General features: G+C 45.3%; 1 protein-coding gene across 9 annotated transcripts in view; it reads left to right on the top strand.

Annotated features, from left to right (window-relative positions):
* The window catches only part of LOC138969376 (CD109 antigen-like), a 92,524-nt gene that overhangs the window by 74,260 nt on the left and 1,653 nt on the right, over positions 1–16,611 (top strand). For all 9 annotated transcript variants that reach the window (XM_070342151.1, XM_070342215.1, XM_070342195.1 and 6 more), the window contains exons 30-36: positions 1,423–1,640; positions 2,502–2,666; positions 10,674–10,742; positions 11,461–11,612; positions 12,765–12,918; positions 13,565–13,661; positions 14,762–16,611. The exon at positions 14,762–16,611 is cut by the window's right edge and continues 1,653 nt beyond it. In XM_070342151.1, the coding sequence (XP_070198252.1) occupies positions 1,423–1,640; positions 2,502–2,666; positions 10,674–10,742; positions 11,461–11,612; positions 12,765–12,918; positions 13,565–13,661; positions 14,762–14,916 (1,010 nt within the window). In that variant the 3' untranslated portion in view covers positions 14,917–16,611. The remainder of the gene's footprint in view (positions 1–1,422; positions 1,641–2,501; positions 2,667–10,673; positions 10,743–11,460; positions 11,613–12,764; positions 12,919–13,564; positions 13,662–14,761) is intronic.

Here is a 16,611-nt window from a genome sequence, read left to right on the forward strand (position 1 = left end):
GCATGTATTGATGGGTTTTCATCTTTTTCATTGCATTTATTGTTACGTTTAATCCATTCCATTGAATTATTAGGATTTGCTCATCCATTCGATTGCATTTATAATTATTTTGTCTCATCTTTTTACATTTAGTCAAGTTTTGACTAAATGTTTTAACGTAGAGGGGGGAATCGAGACGAGGGTCGTGGTGTATGTGCGTGTGTGTGTGTGTGTAGAGCGATTCAGACTAAACTACTGGACCGATCTTTATGAAATTTGACATGAGAGTTCCTGGGTATGAAATCCCCGAACGTTTTTTTTCATTTTTTTGATAAATGTCTTTGATGACGTCATATCCGGCTTTTCGTGAAAGTTGAGGCGGCACTGTCACGCCCTCATTTTTCAACCAAATTGGTTCAAATTTTGGTCAAGTAATCTTCGACGAAGCCCGGACTTCGGTATTGCATTTCAGCTTGGTGGCTTAAAAATTAATTAATGACTTTGGTCATTAAAAAGGAAAATTGTAAAAAAAAAAAAAAAATTATAAAACGATCCAAATTTACGTTCATCTTATTCTCCATCATTTTCTGATTCCAAAAACATATAAATATGTTATATTTGAATTAAAAACAAGCTCTAAAAATTAAATATATAAAAATTATTATCAAAATTAAATTGTCGAAATCAATTTAAAAACACTTTCATCTTATTCCTTGTCGGTTCCTGATTCCAAAAAGATATAGATATGATATGTTTGGATTAAAAACACGCTCAGAAAGTTAAAACAAAGAGAGGTACAGAAAAGCGTGCTATCCTTCTTAGCGCAACTACTACCCCGCTCTTCTTGTCAATTTCACTGCCTTTGCCATGAGCGGTGGACTGACGATGCTACGAGTATACGGTCTTGCTGAAAAATGGCATTGCGTTCAGTTTCATTCTGTGAGTTCGACAGCTACTTGACTAAATGTTGTATTTTCGCCTTACGCGACTTGTTTCCTTTGCATTTGTCACATTTGTCATTGCATATACTGACCATGGGAAGCCCATACGATTTCGCCACATTTTGTACGCATGATTGTCTAGAATACGAGTAGTACGGTCAGTGGAAAAAAATACGATGAGAAAAATTCCTAGACTACTTTTCTTCATAAGTGCATCCCAAAGCCGATTCCAGTATTTTGACACATGATTACAGCTTTTGTCAGTATACTTTGAAAGAAGCCTTTGTTTTAAATGCATTGGTAAACTTAACAGTACGTGTGACGGGTGCCTGTGAAACATGTTTGAATCTTGGATGTTCAAATGCTGCGTGGAGTACGCTCATTTTTCTAAAAATACACCAAGGTTGTTTGACAATACTCCAAGTGCAAAACAGGGGTTCCCAGGTACGTCTGCATATATTATTTTGTTAATCACCCATTTTCATGGCATTTATCATTACAGAGAATGGAGGGGCTCCTTGGCGGAAGCAGAAAGAGTCCACGACTGTCAAACCTGAAGATTCCTACTACTACCACCCACCTCCCGGCCCCAGCGACATTGAGGTCACCGCCTACTGCATCCTGGCTTACACCGCCATTGGCGAGGTTGCTGAAGGTCGCCCCCTTATCCTCTGGCTTCAGAAGCAGCAGAACAGCAACGGAGGCTTCAGGTCCACGCAGGTCTGTACTGAGAGTTAGACTTGCCACAGATCAAGCCTGCTTCTAACAAAAATCCCCCCCCCCTCCCCCCTGACAAGATTGCTTAACTTTTTAGAGATCAACATTTTTAACAATCAAGATTAGAAGTAACAAATGTAAAAAGACATGAGCCTCTCCGAACCTTCTAAACTTTTACTGTGACGATACTAGTTTTCCGCATGACTACCATGCCATGTAAAATGAGAATGGAAACAACCTTGCATCAGTAATTCAGGTACGAACTATCATAAACAATAACCAAGCAAACAGTTTCTAAAAACCCTGCGTGAGGCATTCACAACGACATAGACAAAATAGTCATGCATGTGTGATTAACCTTTTGTGAAAGAGTTGTTTTCATTGCCAGTGATGCAAATAATCACAGAATAGCTGCTGTGTATTTAATATTTCTGAAAGTCAAGGTTATGCATTTTTTCCACATGGGATTAGGATTGGAAAGAAAGAGGCACATTATTTGTTTATTCTGACAGATTGTCTAAATGTTTTGAGGGCCTGGTTGCTCAGTCGGTAGGTCACGGGTTCGAATTCAGGCAGGGACGGACATGGATCAACTTTATGTGCAGACTCAGAGACTGTATCCATGTCCCACCCCGTGTCACCACTGTGGCACGTAAATGACCTTGGTCATTCTGCCATAACTGCAGGTGCCTGATTACACCTAAACTTGTATACACACTCACACACACACCTGGGTAGCGCAACTCTTTGTTGTTGCTAGCTTTCCACTGGGAGAAAGTGACCCAATTCTTCAAGCATAGGGATATAATAGAGTTAATGAAATGGAATGATATGGCTTTACGTGATTGGTTTCTTCTTCCCCAGGACACAGTGATGGCTCTGCAAGCTATCTCAAAGTATGCAGCCAACTTTTCCCGCGGCAGTGCCGATCCCAGGGCTAATGTGGATGTCACGACCCTTGACCCTGTCAGCTCTCCAAAAAGGATCTCTGTCGACAGAACAAATACGAAACTGCTTCAGAGGGTTGAGGTGAGAGCTGCTTTGAAACTCAGTGCTTGCAGGGCTCATTTGCAGAAATACATCCTTTCGGATACCAAGACAAGACCAAATCTTACTAACAGGGCGGTCACACACAACGATTTGCCCGGTCATACGAGACGATTTTTGCGTAAGATCGAACTGCGTTGGAACATCGAGTCACTTGCAAGTGATTCTCTCGTAGCTTCGGGCGGTAGAACCTGCTCTTTTCTTGCAAGTCAATGGCAGGTGAAGACCAATCAGAACACGCTGTTGCAGCCTTCGCGTCGTGACTTGAACAAATTGCAGATAGCAGCAAACAGCGTCTCTTTGTCGATTCGCTAAAGGTATTTTTAAAAAGGGTGAGAGCGATGTTGGAGCATTAGCAGAACCCACTTCTCCACACTCGTCTGCTCTCGTGCAGTATACTTGCTGTGTGACTGGATGCAGTTTGTGAGTCAATCAGCGATTGTGTTCCCCCCGCGGGATAGGGGGAAGAATTTACCCGATGCTCCCCAGCATGTCGTAAGAGGCGACTAACGGATTCTGTTTCTCTTTTTACCAAGTCCTTTGTACTGGAAACTTGCATTCTCCCAGTAAGGTAATACATTGTACTACGTTGCAAGCCCCTGGAGCCAATTAAATTACATTCTTATCCCAACTCACATAAAAGCAATTTACTTCAGTTTAGTGCTAGGACGCTGAATCGTCACCTTGGTAACAAGGGGAGGTAACCCTAAAAAAAGAGCGACCTTGACCCAATAATAGAACGAAGTCTCCCGTGACTTCCTGACCTTGCCGCCATCTTTTACTCATACTCTCTTCAGCGCTCCGTGGACACGGACGTGTTCGTTTTCGCTCCGGCTTTTCAGCCGTTTTTGTCTGATGCGGTTTGTGTCAGACCCACACCTTGGTACTCGCGCACGTTCCTCTGCTTCTACGTGTGTCTGGGGTGAGCTATTTTGATATTTTCATTGATAGTTTGACTTAGGTTTTGCCAGCGCTTAGAGCTGTTGTTTACACTTTTCACCCACCCACCATGTCGGATAGTGGTAAAAAGAAAAACTCTAAGTCAGTGGCGGAGCCTTCTCCCGTCAAGCCTCCCCGTAAATCGAAGGCCCCTGCTAGTCATGCGGTGGTTAACGTCGCAGACCCCTCGTCCAAAGCTTCGTTTGATGTTCTTATTGATTTGCCTGAGTCACCCTCTATGCCTAAATTGTCCTCAGAATCATTGTCTGCCGCCCCTGGTTCTAGTTCTGTTAGCGATAAGCAAGATGTTTCTGCTATTTTGCGCTCACTGAGCGCTCAGATTTCGTCGCTTTCAGCGGATCCCTCGTCGACCAAGGCAGAACTTCTGTCTTTGCCGCCTGGTGTTGGTGATTATCGTTCACTTGGGAGGGTGCGTGTTCCGCCCTCGGCCACAGTCACGTCCGCTGACGTGCATGCGTCTTTTGATGGCAGTGATGGTTCCTCTCTTCTGCGTCCTCAGGCCTCTTCTTGTGGTCGGCCTGTTGACGATCAAGGTATTTATTCTTCGTTAGTAACCGGGTTCTCCGGCCAAAGCGAAGATCGTATACTGGAGAAAGTAGCCACGCCGGTGCGCCGCGCCGTGAGCGAAAGCCATCCTAGTGTTACGCCGTTCCGGTTGCATGAACGGCTAGCGCGAGGGGTGAGCCCAGATACGCGTTCGGTCACTGACCGAACAGGGAACTTGCGTCCGTTGTCACACACCGCATTGCGTTCGGTTGGTGTGGCTTCACAGCATTCCCCGCTTCCGCCCGCTGGGGCGGAAGCAGTCCCTAGGGGCACACTGCGTGGGTATCGCATCCCTCGCGTGTCGTCTCCTCCGGGTGACGCTTCGCCTGACTATTGTAGTCAGAGCGGAAGTGCGTTGCCTGGTTGCACGGATGTGCGGGATGTTGAGTCGGATTTCGGTGCTTCCGTTCAGGAGGACGAAGATGCCGACTTCCGTATAACGGTTAAGCTTCCGCAAGCACTGGCTTTGGCGGCGGAAGTGGCTTCACGGTATTTCGAGGAGGGCGTTACAACACCTGCTGGTTTGTTTGCCCAACCTCCTTCCGCTTTGGGGGATTTCCGTTCTGCAAAGGAAGAGAAGCAGCAGTTCCGTTTTCGGGAATCCCCGTTGGTAGCGTTTGAGCTTTCTAAGCTTTTAGCTACTGCACAGCATGGCGGTGTGTTTCAAGCTGTACCGCTGCTATCAGCTCATGGTCAGGCTCCTTTGTCAGCACAGCCTTACCTCGCTTCTTCGGGTTTGACCTCAGCTTTGCCTGCTGGTTCGGCTAAGAAGTTTTCTCTGCCGTATAACTCAGTCAATTTAATTGACTCGTTTGCCTTGCCTCGTGCCACTCTTCCGGTCACACCGGAGCTTGCGTCTCTTCGACAGGACGGATACACCAGGGATAGAGCAGTCCCGTATACGGAGAATTCTCTTTTGTCTTTGGAGGAGACCGGCAGACGGTTGCTTGAGTTATCGTCTCTGTCTGAGACTCTGCAGAGAGCTCTGTCGAGATCGATCGCGTCGTCTTTGGATCCGTTCAAGTTTCGTGACGACGCGGTTGAGAGGGATGTCACTGTTCTGTTAGCCTCTCTGGCTAAGGTTTCGGCTGAACAGATGAATCTGTCGGCTCGCCTGTATGCGCACTCTATCCATGCGAGGAGGTCGGCTTTTCTCACGGGTTCCCGGATACAAGACAAGGTCACAATTGAGTCCCTTAAGTCTTCTCCTTTTGTCGAGGGTGCGTTGCTGGGTCAACCATCCTTGGATGCTCTTCTCAAGGAGACACAGAATGCGAGGGATATGGCTATAGCTCAAATCGCCCACCATGGTATCTCTCATCAGAAGAAGAACCAGGGTTCGAGCAAGCCTCAGACGTCTTCGTCTTACAGGGGAAAGTCTCAGCGCCAGGGTCCTTCTTCTCGCGGCAGGGGCGGCAGTGCCCCTTACCAGAAGAAGGGTCCTTCTTTCGGTAATTCGCGGGGGTCGGGGCGCAAGCCCCCCCCCCCCCCCCCCCCCAATGATGCCTCCCCGAACCCTCCGCTCACACTGCCCCCACCCCTTCGGTGGCGGGCGGCCCCTCCAGGGCCCTGCTGTGTTGGTTACAGACAGTAAACAGCCTGTGGATAGTGAGCATCGGGCGTTCGGGGTTCCGGCTTCTCTGGCTAGACGGCAAGGCCCCGTTAACCAGGACTCCTCCTTCTTTTCAGTTTCCCAGGAAACAGGGAGCTCAGGAGGCCATTCAGGGGGAGGTCTTCTCGTTGCTAGAGAAGCAAGCGATCGAGGAGGTGAGGGATCACACTTCTCCGGGTTTTTATGGGAGAATTTTTGTGGTGCCAAAAGCCTCGGGCGCCTGGCGCCCAGTTTTGGATCTGTCTCCACTGAACAAATACCTCAGAGTGGTGAAGTTCAGAATGGAGACTGCAGCGTCGGTACGAGACGCTCTCAGGCCGGGCGACTGGGTAACGTCAATAGATTTAACAGACGCCTACTTCCAGATACTCATCCATCCTGCGGACAGGAAATGGCTGAGATTTCGGTGGGGCAAGAAAGTGTATCAGTTCAGAGCTCTTCCGTTCGGCTTGTCACTTGCCCCATGGATTTTTACGATGGTTGTCCGTCAGCTCTGTGCGCTGGTCAGACAAGAGGGGGTGCGCTTTCGAGCGTACCTCGACGACTGGCTCATCCTCAATCAGAGCTTGGAGTCTTGCGGGACACATACTCAGTTGGTGCTCAAACAAGCCTTGGATCTGGGTTTTTCGGTCAATCTGCTGAAGTCAGAGCTCACGCCGTCTCAGGTGTTTACGTATCTGGGCATGACGTTTAACACAGTAGATTGGCTGGTCCGTCCCTCACAGAGAAGGGTGGACAAGTTACAAAGTCTGATACGATCTCTGTCCTTGAAAAAGAGAGCGCCTGTGCGTTCCCTTGCTTCTCTGCTGGGACAGATGGAATCAAAGGCGGCTCTTGTGCCCTTAGGCAGAGTCCACAAGCGGCCATTTCAGGTTGCCCTGAGTTCAATGTGGAAGCCTTCTCTTCAGGGCTGGGAGACGGTAGTCTCTCTCGAGAATTGGTTCCTGCACACAACGAGACAGTGGCTACTCCCCTGGATTTCACAGGGAGTTCCAATCTCTCTTCACCCTCCGGACGAGTCTCTGTTCACGGATGCGTCCATGGAGGGCTGGGGTGCACATCTTTCTGTTCACACTGCCTCGGGTCTGTGGAACGAGACGCAGAGCAGCTGGCACATCAACGCTCTGGAACTAGAGGCGGTTTTCCTGGGTCTCCAATCGTTTCTGTCTCTAGTCAGGGACAAACACGTTCGGGTTCGCACAGACAACACGACCGTAGCGGCCTATATCAACAGACAGGGAGGTTCTCGGTCTCTCACCCTCTCTGCCAGGGCCTGTCAGATTCTGGTCTGGTGCAGCCAGCACCGCATCCTGTTGTCAGCGAAATACTTCCCAGGCAGTCTAAACGTTCTCGCGGACTCGCTCAGTCGCTCGTCGCGTGTGGTACACACAGAGTGGACTCTGACTCATCAGGTTCTTCAAAGACTGTGGCTGAGGTTCGGCAAGCCCACGGTCGATCTGTTTGCGACCAGATTCTCCCGCAGGCTTCCCATCTTTGTCTCCCCCTTTCCAGATCCGGAGGCATGGGAGACGAACGCTCTCGAAATAGATTGGTCGGGGCTGATAGCCTACGCGTTCCCTCCGTTCCACCTCTTGAGCAAGGTTCTTCGGAAGGCGGATTTGGAACAGCCTTGCTTGGTGTTGGTGGCCCCTTGGTGGCCCAGCCAACAGTGGTTCCCCGACCTTCTTTGTCTCGCAGACGGCCCTCCCTTCCCTCTCGACGTGAGAAGGGGAGATCTGGTGCAGCCAAGATCGGGGGTTCCTCACGAGAACCCCCAATCTTTACGGCTTCACGCCTGGAAGCTGTCTGGGTCTCTCTGCGCCGCTCTGGCGCCTCAGACGCTACTTTAAATCTTGTCCAAAAGGCTCATAGGGAATCGACTGGCTCTGTTTATTCCTCGCACTGGTCTGCCTGGACAAGGTGGTGCACAGAGAACGGAGTTAACCCTTTGTCACCCCGTTCTATGCAGGTGGCGAACCACCTCTCGTGGTTAGCTTCTCAAGGTTTGTCTCCTTCCTCTCTCAGAGTTAGGCGGTCAGCTATCTTCTCGACTTTGAAGCAGCTAGGGCATAGCATTAACTTGGGGGGAGTCATTGCTAGCGTTCTTAAAGGGGCGGCTATAGATTCTGCGAAGTCAAAGTCTCCCCTTCCCTCGTGGGATTTGTTTTTGGTACTTAAGTTCCTAGCTTCTTCGGAATTTGAGCCTTTGTCTGCATCAAGCTTGGCGAACTTGACTCGTAAGGCTTTGTTTTTAGTCTTGTTAGCCTCTGCCCGTAGAGGCAGCGAGGTGCATGCCCTGTCAGGCTTAGCTAAAGACGTTTCTTTTGAATCCGATGGTTCTGTTGTCTTAAGATTTAGGCCGGAATTCCTTGCCAAAAATCAAAAGCCTGGTCTGGCATCTCCCGTCATTCGAATTCCTCCTTTAAGTATGATTCTTGCTCCAAATGACCCAGATCTGGTGAACTATCCTGTTCGGGCTCTTTCCAGCTACTTATCTCGTACCACTCCTATTAGGTCTAAAGATCAGAAGTTGCTCTTTATCTCCATAAACGCCGTTAGGAGTAAGGACGTGGCGAGGGTCACCTTGGCGAGATGGGTCGCTACGCTGATCAAACAGGCGTATGCATGGTGGCACAGACAGGATGGGGACGTTCGTTCTGTCCTCCCTATGACGTCGTCAAGAACTCATGAGGCCAGGGCTTGAGCTACTTCGCTTGCGGTCCTCCGCTCAGGCAGACTGGCTGAGGTCCTAGACGCGGCCTACTGGAGATCGCAGGATCAGGCATGGGAATTGTCCGCCGAATGGCGGATTTCCGCCGAATTTTTTTTTTGTTCCGCCGAAAATGCAAAAGTGTCCGCCGAAAAAATAAAGGGGGGAGGCACACAAAAAAAGCACCGGTTACTTTGGCCTTTGCGCAAAAGCCCGCGAAAACTTTCCGTACTTTGTTCACGCACTGCTACCGCCCGCCTCAGTTATTGAACTATTATGTTTGAAAGTAAACCAGATTGCACAGATTGTGTTACAAGTTACATTTTCCTGTTTGTCTCAACAGATACATTTTTTTACAAATTTAAACCATATATAATACATGTAAGCAAAATTTGGTACATTTTTGTACTAAAAACTCTGATTCTAAAAACAGAATGTAATGGCAAACTTGGAGCTCAGATGACACCAGATTGCACCATCTGGGTTCTTTGGAGAAAAAAATTTTCCGGGGGGGCATGCCCCCGGACCCCCCTAGTAAGGCTAGGCGCTTCGCGCCGTCGACTTGACGCTTCGCGTCTTCAGTCATAAATTTTCCGCCTTTTTTACAATTTTCAATTCCCATGCCTGAGGATGTCTTCATCAATTTCTACCTGCGTGATGTGGCCAGCACCCGACAGGATAGCAGTAACTCTCTACCAGCCGTTGTCGTCGCTGGACAAGTCTTACCTTCTCTTTGAGGTAAGTGGAAATTTTTTTCCCTCCACCTTTATTAGCAATCTGTTTTTATGTGAGTTGGGATAAGAATGTAATTTAATTGAAAATTTTAATAATAAATTTTAATTTGATTATATACTTACCCAACTCACATAGTGAATACCCTCCCACCTGCCCCGCTTTTGAGGGTTTTATGGGGTCCTAAAAAAAGGTGTTTTTCTGTTCGCTTTCGATCGTATGAGTAAAAGATGGCGGCAAGGTCAGGAAGTCACGCGAGACTTCGTTCTATTATAGGGTCAAGGTCGCTCTTTTTTTAGGGTTACCTCCCCTTGTTACCAAGGTGACGATTCAGCGTCCTAGCACTAAACTGAAGTAAATTGCTTTTATGTGAGTTGGGTAAGTATATAATCAAATTAAAATTTATTATTAAAATTTTCAATTTTTGATTAGTGCTTTTGTGAACAAGAAACAATTGACAAGTGGCTCAATCCCATATCTCCCCCCTTTCCCCGTCGCAATATAACCTTCGTGGTTGAAAACGACGTTAAACACCAAATAAAGAAAGATAAAGAAAGCGATTGTGTCGTAATGAACAAATCCTACGATTGAATCGCTATTGTGTGACCGTAGCTTAATGGCTGTCCTTAAATTGAGCTTAAAGTTGGCTTTGCAAAGTCTTTTTACAGAAAATTCAGTTATTGTTATGTTATATGAAGTCTTATTTCGCGCGCGTATCTCCAGACTCGGACTCAAGGCGCAGGGATCTATTTATGCCGTGTGAGATGGAATTTTTTTACACAATACATCACGCATTCACATCGACCAGCAGATCGCAGCCATTTCGGCACATATCCTACTTTTCACGGCCTATTATTCCAAGTCACACGGGTATTTTGGTGGACATTTTTTTTTTATCTATGCCTATACAATTTTGCCAGGAAAGACCCTTTTGTCAATCGTGGGATCTTTAACGTGCACACCCCAATGTAGTGTACACGAAGGGACCTCGGTTTTTCGAAAGACTAGCACTTGAACCCACCACCTAGGTTAGGAAAGGGAGGAGAAAATTGCTAACGCCCTGACCCAGGGTCGAACTCGCAACCTCTCGATTCCGAGCGCAAGTGCGTTACCACTCGGCCAACCAGTCCACAGAAAATTCAGTGCCAAAGCTTCATGCAGTGAGCTTCATGAAGTGGACTTCCCAAAGTCGACTTCATCCAATTGATACCGTGAGAAGTTTGCGTACAGTGGTACCTCTGTCTAAGGGAGCCGTAAAAAATAGAGGGTCGTTCAGGGAGGTACCACTGTATTATAATTTGTTTGCTGCGACAGTTTTTGTACCAAATACACAAATGCCGCAGCCATGATGCATGTTGCTGTGGCCCTTCAACTTTTTTCTTTGCGGAAACAGAAAATGCATTTCATACACAAAGTACTCTATTTTCAGCTTCCTGACGAGACCAACAAGGTGAACATCAAGGTCTCTGGAACTCCTGACAGTCTTGCTGTCATCAAGGTCAGTAAATTTTAAGGTCACAGAGGTTGAATTATACTTCTTCTTCTTCGGCGTTCCAGGAATTATACTTGATTTAGTGAAAGGTTTTAGGTACTTGAGTATTAAGTTGTGTGTGTGTGTGAGTTGTAAGGGTGTGTGGGGTGGAGGGATGGCTTGAACATGCAGGAAGATGCGGGAAATTCACACACCGACGCACGCAAGCATGCACAAATGCAAGCACGCACATATGCATGCACACGCACACACACATGCACCCACACACACGTGCACACATTCTCACACATTCACACCCACTTGCCCCCACATGCCCCCATCCCCCTGCCCCCTCACACACACATGCACCCACTCACACACACACACACACACACACACACACACACACACACACACACGTGCACACATTCTCACACATTCACACCCACTTGCCCCCACCCCCCTCACACACACACACATGCACCCACACACACACACACACACACACACACGTGCACACATTCTCACACATTCACACCCACTTGCCCCCACATGCCCCCATCCCCCTCACACACACACACATGCACCCACACACACACACACACACACGTGCACACATTCTCACACATTCACACCCACTTGCCCCCACATGCCCCCATCCCCCTGCCCCCTCACACACGCATCCACGCACCCACTCACAGAAATGAATTGACCAATGTGACCACCTGTTAATCCCATCCCCCAGGTTGTGTGGAACTTCTACACGGCGCCAGAGACGGGGGAGATGCCGCCCAGTGAGACTGGTACCGTGGACCCCAACAGCAGGAAGCTGAAGGTTACCACAGAGAGCAAGATGGTTCGACCGGGCTTCCACAATGTCAAGGCTTGCGTCAAACCGTGAGTTGGCCTCATTTTTATTTGGGGGGTCAGGGAGATGACTGTTAAGAAAAGATGTCGTTTGTAAACATAATTACCAATTAGATTTATTACAAAGAGCGTGAAAGAGAGGTCACGGGATTTGTTTGTTAGTCGCCATCTTAGCATTGTTCCTGAGACTCTTGTGTTGATGCCCGAAGTGAGAGTAATGGAAGTTCAAGTGGAATCCTGCGTATTGTGTAGTGTTGGTCTGTACGAAAGAGTGAACACACGTACAATGACAAGACAAGAGAAAGACAACATTTTTATTTCCGAGGGTTGTGGCATAAGGATACAAGCGATTTTATTTTTATTCAACCTGCCCTCGCCTGAAGAGGGACGTACTACTCTAAACGATGAGAAAGGGGTAGGGAGTTTATTTGCAGGTTGTGCATCCTGGTTTGGAGTGTGCCTTACAAATTAGTTTTGGGGCCTTCTTTTTGATGAGGATGGTGTCTAGGGTGAGGGTTGTGTTCCTTGAGAGAGAAAAACAATGTATGACTACAAAAAACTGGTTGGTTTGTCACGGATTTCACAACATCAAAGCTTGAGAGGGAGTGTTTGTACGTGTGTGTGTATGTGTGTGTGTATGTGTGTGTGCACCCACATGTGCGTGTGTGTGTATGTGCATGCATGCATGAGGAGGAGACAGAGAAAGAGCTTTTGTTTCGTTAAGTAGTGTCATATGTTTCTTGGAACATTTTACAAGGCTGTGTTTAAAAAAAAAACGACAGTCATGCCGTTGTGTGGTGGGATAGCCACTGCCCGCACTGGGCCCTTTACTTTATGACAACTTTGATGTTGACTTTATCAAACATGGAGGTGTGGCTGAGCAGAACCTGATGGATATGAAACAATGTTGTTCGTCCATTGTCAAAGATGACCGCAGACCCAAGGTATGTTTGGATGCCCGCTCTGATGGGTCTACACTGGTGGCCGATAAGGCCTATCCGGGCCAGGAAACCACTCCCACTCGTAGGGCACAGTCGGCTCACATGGGAATGTTCAGCTGCTAGGGTACTGGCAGCTCGGGCTTTACAGAGTATGCGCTTTTGCTGTGCGACAACAGTTCTTCTGTCTTCAGTGGTCCATGAAAACAATACAGGAACGGTGTTTACTATGTGTGTCCAACAGGGAGGAGGGACTGGAGTATGACAACATGATGGTGATGACGTTGGACATGCCGTCCGGATTCCAGCCCGAAGATCTGCAGGTGGCCAAGAAACAGAACCCCAGTGTGGTGCGTCTGGAACAAGACAAGCAGCAGCTCCACTTCTACATGTCTCAGGTAATGGCTTAATTATGTGTGTTGTTGTTGTTGTTATTTGTTCAGAGCTGCTAACTGTTCCGCTTTCAGTGTAACATGCTATGTTGTAACAGAAATTGCTAAGCTCTTACGCCAAAGGGTTAAAGTATCATCAGAACCTGATCTATAGGCACTGTTTATTTTGGGTTAAATAAACTCTGTTTACCTGAAGTAAATTGGCCCAGTTTCTGTCTGACTGGCAAGCTGATGGAAATGATGTCTGTATAGCTTTTGTGCATGTGCTGGGACCCATCGCTGGTGAAATGTGTTGATTATGGGGCGACATTTTAAACTGATCCGCTCACGTCAGAAGTCCATCCACATGTTTCAGTAGTGGCTAAAAAACAGCTCTGAAGAAAAGCACATATTTAAGATCTTGGTGAACATTTTTGTCTGATTTGTAGCTGAAAAAAGGGCTATTTTCAGCACAGGTGAAAGATCAGACGCTACGCAGTGAACATGTAATTGGGTTTGACAATCCAGCACTAGTCTGTCACTTACCCTTTGTTACCTTAGGTTAATAATGATTGCAGGTGCAAAGCACGTTTTGGGGGTGTAAAGTCTTTTGGCTTCATATTTCAGTTTTCTGGGAGCACATTTGAAAATTTGTTTTTATCTTGCCTTGCAGCCGCGTGAAGAGTGCATGAATGTTGTCATGGAGCAAACAGTGATGGTGGAGAACCTCAAGCCTGGATCTGCTGCTCTCTATGCCTACTATAAACCTGGTTAGTGTGCTGTGTGTGTGTGTGTGACCGTGTGTCTGTATGTGTGTGCACGCTGGAACATGCATGTGTGTGTGTGTGCTGAAGGAATGCAATTAGCAACACACTTTTTACATTTAGTCAAGTTTTGACTAAATGTTTTAACATAGAGGGGGGAATCGAGACGAAGGTCGTGGTGTGTGTGTGTGTGTCTGTGCGTGTGTGTGTAGAGCGATTCAGAGTAAACTACTGGACCGATCTTTATGACATTTTACGTGAGAGTTCCTGGGTATGATATCCCCAGAAGTTTTTTTCCATTTTTTCGATAAATGTATTTGATGACGTCATATCCGGCTTTTTGTAAAAGTTGAGGCGGCACTGTCACACCCTCATTTTTCAATCAAATTGATTGAAATTTTTTTAAAGCAATCTTCGACGAAGGCCGGACTTCGGTATTGCATTTCAGTTTGGTGGCTTAAAAATTAATTAATGACTTTGGTCATTAAAAATCTGAAAATTGTAATTACATTTTTTTTTTATATAAAACGCTCCAAATTTACGTTCATCTTATTCTTCATCATTTCCTGATTCCAAAAACATATAAACATGTTATATTCGGATTAAAAACAAGCTCTGAAAATTAAAAATATAAAAATTATGATCAAAATTAAATTTCCGAAATCGATTTAAAAACACTTTCATCTTATTCCTTGTCGGTTCCTGATTCCAAAAACATATAGATATGATATGTTTGGATTAAGAACACGCTCAGAAAGTTAAAACGAAGAGAGGTACAGAAAAGCGTGCTATGCAGCACAGCGAAACCACTACCGCGCTAAACAGGCTCGTCAGATTCACTGCGTTTTGCACAAGCGGCGGACTACGGTCATTGTGAAAAAATGCAGTGCATTCAGTTTCATTCTGTGAGTTCCACAGCTTGACTAAATGTAGTAATTTTGCCTTACGCGACTTGTTGAAATTTTTTTTAACACTTTTTAGAAAATATTCGTGGAATGCATGGCGAATACATGCAGAGTCATGCATAGTACATGTAACATGCATCACAGTCAAGCGCTGTACAGTCACACCACAGATTCTGATAATTGTTTTCCTTTCTGTTCCAGACATCAAATCTGAGGCACCGATCCAGCTGGCTGTCATGGCACCTTGCCAAGGGCCCAACTGTGACACGGGTCATGCTTCAAGCCAAGCAGCTCTGAGTCGTCTGCTCTTGGCTGCTTGTCTCTGCTTACTTATCTCCCTTTGTTTGGCTCTGTAAACAGTCTTGAGAGTTTCTTCCTCCCGTGTATTTATTTCTTCTTTGTTTTCTTGTATTGTATTTTATTATTGATTTATTTATTTATCTGGGGGGGCTATGATCTTTTCTCAAATTCGTTCAAAATGTCTGATGTTAGCATTCAGTTTCAATATAAGGATTCATGGAAAATGCAAAGGATGTTCAAGTCTTGTAACTAGTTGCATTTGTGTCTGAATTAAAACAAATGGGATTAAAGCTTTTATATGGGCTTTTTTCCACCTGATTTATGTAGATTAGTCGGGGTTTTTTAAAAGTGTTTTTTCTCCTGTCATAGATAATGGCTTCTTGGTCAAAAAAATTTTCCCCCATATTGTTGTCAGACTGTTTTTCTTTCACCACCATTTACCATTTTACTTTGTCACAATTGTTCCTTGTGATCATTGATCATTTTCTGGATTTTTTGTCTTTTTCAAAATTGAAAGTGGAATGAGCATTCTTTTTTAAATTTGTTTGATCAATCGAGGGAATGTCCCAATGACATTGAACAGTTTGCTAAAAAAGAGTGACACATCAGATGTGGCAGTGTTTTCTTGTTCAGTAAGAAGTTTAACATTTTTGCTTTTCAGTTAACATGTACAGTTAAATATTTATTTCTTGTGAAGTTTGCTGCTCTTTCATGTTAAAATTGCAGCTACATTGTCTGTTGCAAGCTTCTTTGATGGCCAGTTTTGTAAAACATATCAGTAATTTGTTGCTTGGTTTTTTTTTGTCGTTTGACTTTTGCTTCTTACGTGTTTAAGAATTAAAAGAAAAACCTTTTTTAGTAATGAGGTTGATCTGTAATCAAAAGTTTTTGAGAAAGGTTATACATGTATTTCAGTTTTCTAAACTTGGGTTTGTCATTCGTTAAAGCATCGTCATTTTCAGCAGGCACATTATGCCTCCCCTTATGGCAGTTCAATCATCCAAATTTTGTTTTTCTTTTTTTAAAGAGTTTTTATTTTTAAAGTTATGAGCATAATGCAGGTTAAAATTAAGAGAATGTGCTTTTCAGTTTTTGTGTGTTTGTATCTTTTTGTTGTTGTTATTTTCAACTTCCATCAAATTCCTTTTCCCTTGTGTATGTCACAGTTATTTTTGCTCAAACTCATTTGTTCCGTCTTTGCCTGTTTCTTTCTTCTTTTTGTTGACGTTCTCCTGATTTAGGGATGAAGCAGGCATGTTAATCATGCCTTTGATTCCAGATTTCAGACCTTTTCCAGGTAGAAGTTGCTATACTCCTACATTTGAAAGTACATTCAAGCCAAGGGCTTTCCCTTGGAGACGTTTTGGTGTTAGTTCAATAAGTCTTTTTTTCTTTCTTTATATTATTCATCTCTTTTTTTCTTCTTTGTTCTTCTTTTGCAATAATCAGAATGTGTAAGTTTTTGTAAATACATGTAGGTGAGATTATCTTTAACACTTCTTTGTATGGCATGTGTACTTTTCGTACTGAAACTGAATCTCAGACCGTATATGTGATAGAACCTCTGTGAAGTTTGACAAAGTGTACTGTGGAGACAGTTTTGTCAGTTGGTGATGTGAAAAACGTGACATCTTCTAACTTGTTTTGTAACTGCTATTTCTTCAGTTTCGTTGTAAGGTTTTTCATTAAAAATTGACAGCTAAGTTTATTCTATGTCATGAAATTGACAGCAATTTAAAGTTAATTCTGTG

The sequence above is a fragment of the Littorina saxatilis genome, linkage group LG1 (genome assembly GCF_037325665.1).
Source record: "Littorina saxatilis isolate snail1 linkage group LG1, US_GU_Lsax_2.0, whole genome shotgun sequence".
NCBI lineage: Eukaryota > Metazoa > Mollusca > Gastropoda > Littorinimorpha > Littorinidae > Littorina > Littorina saxatilis.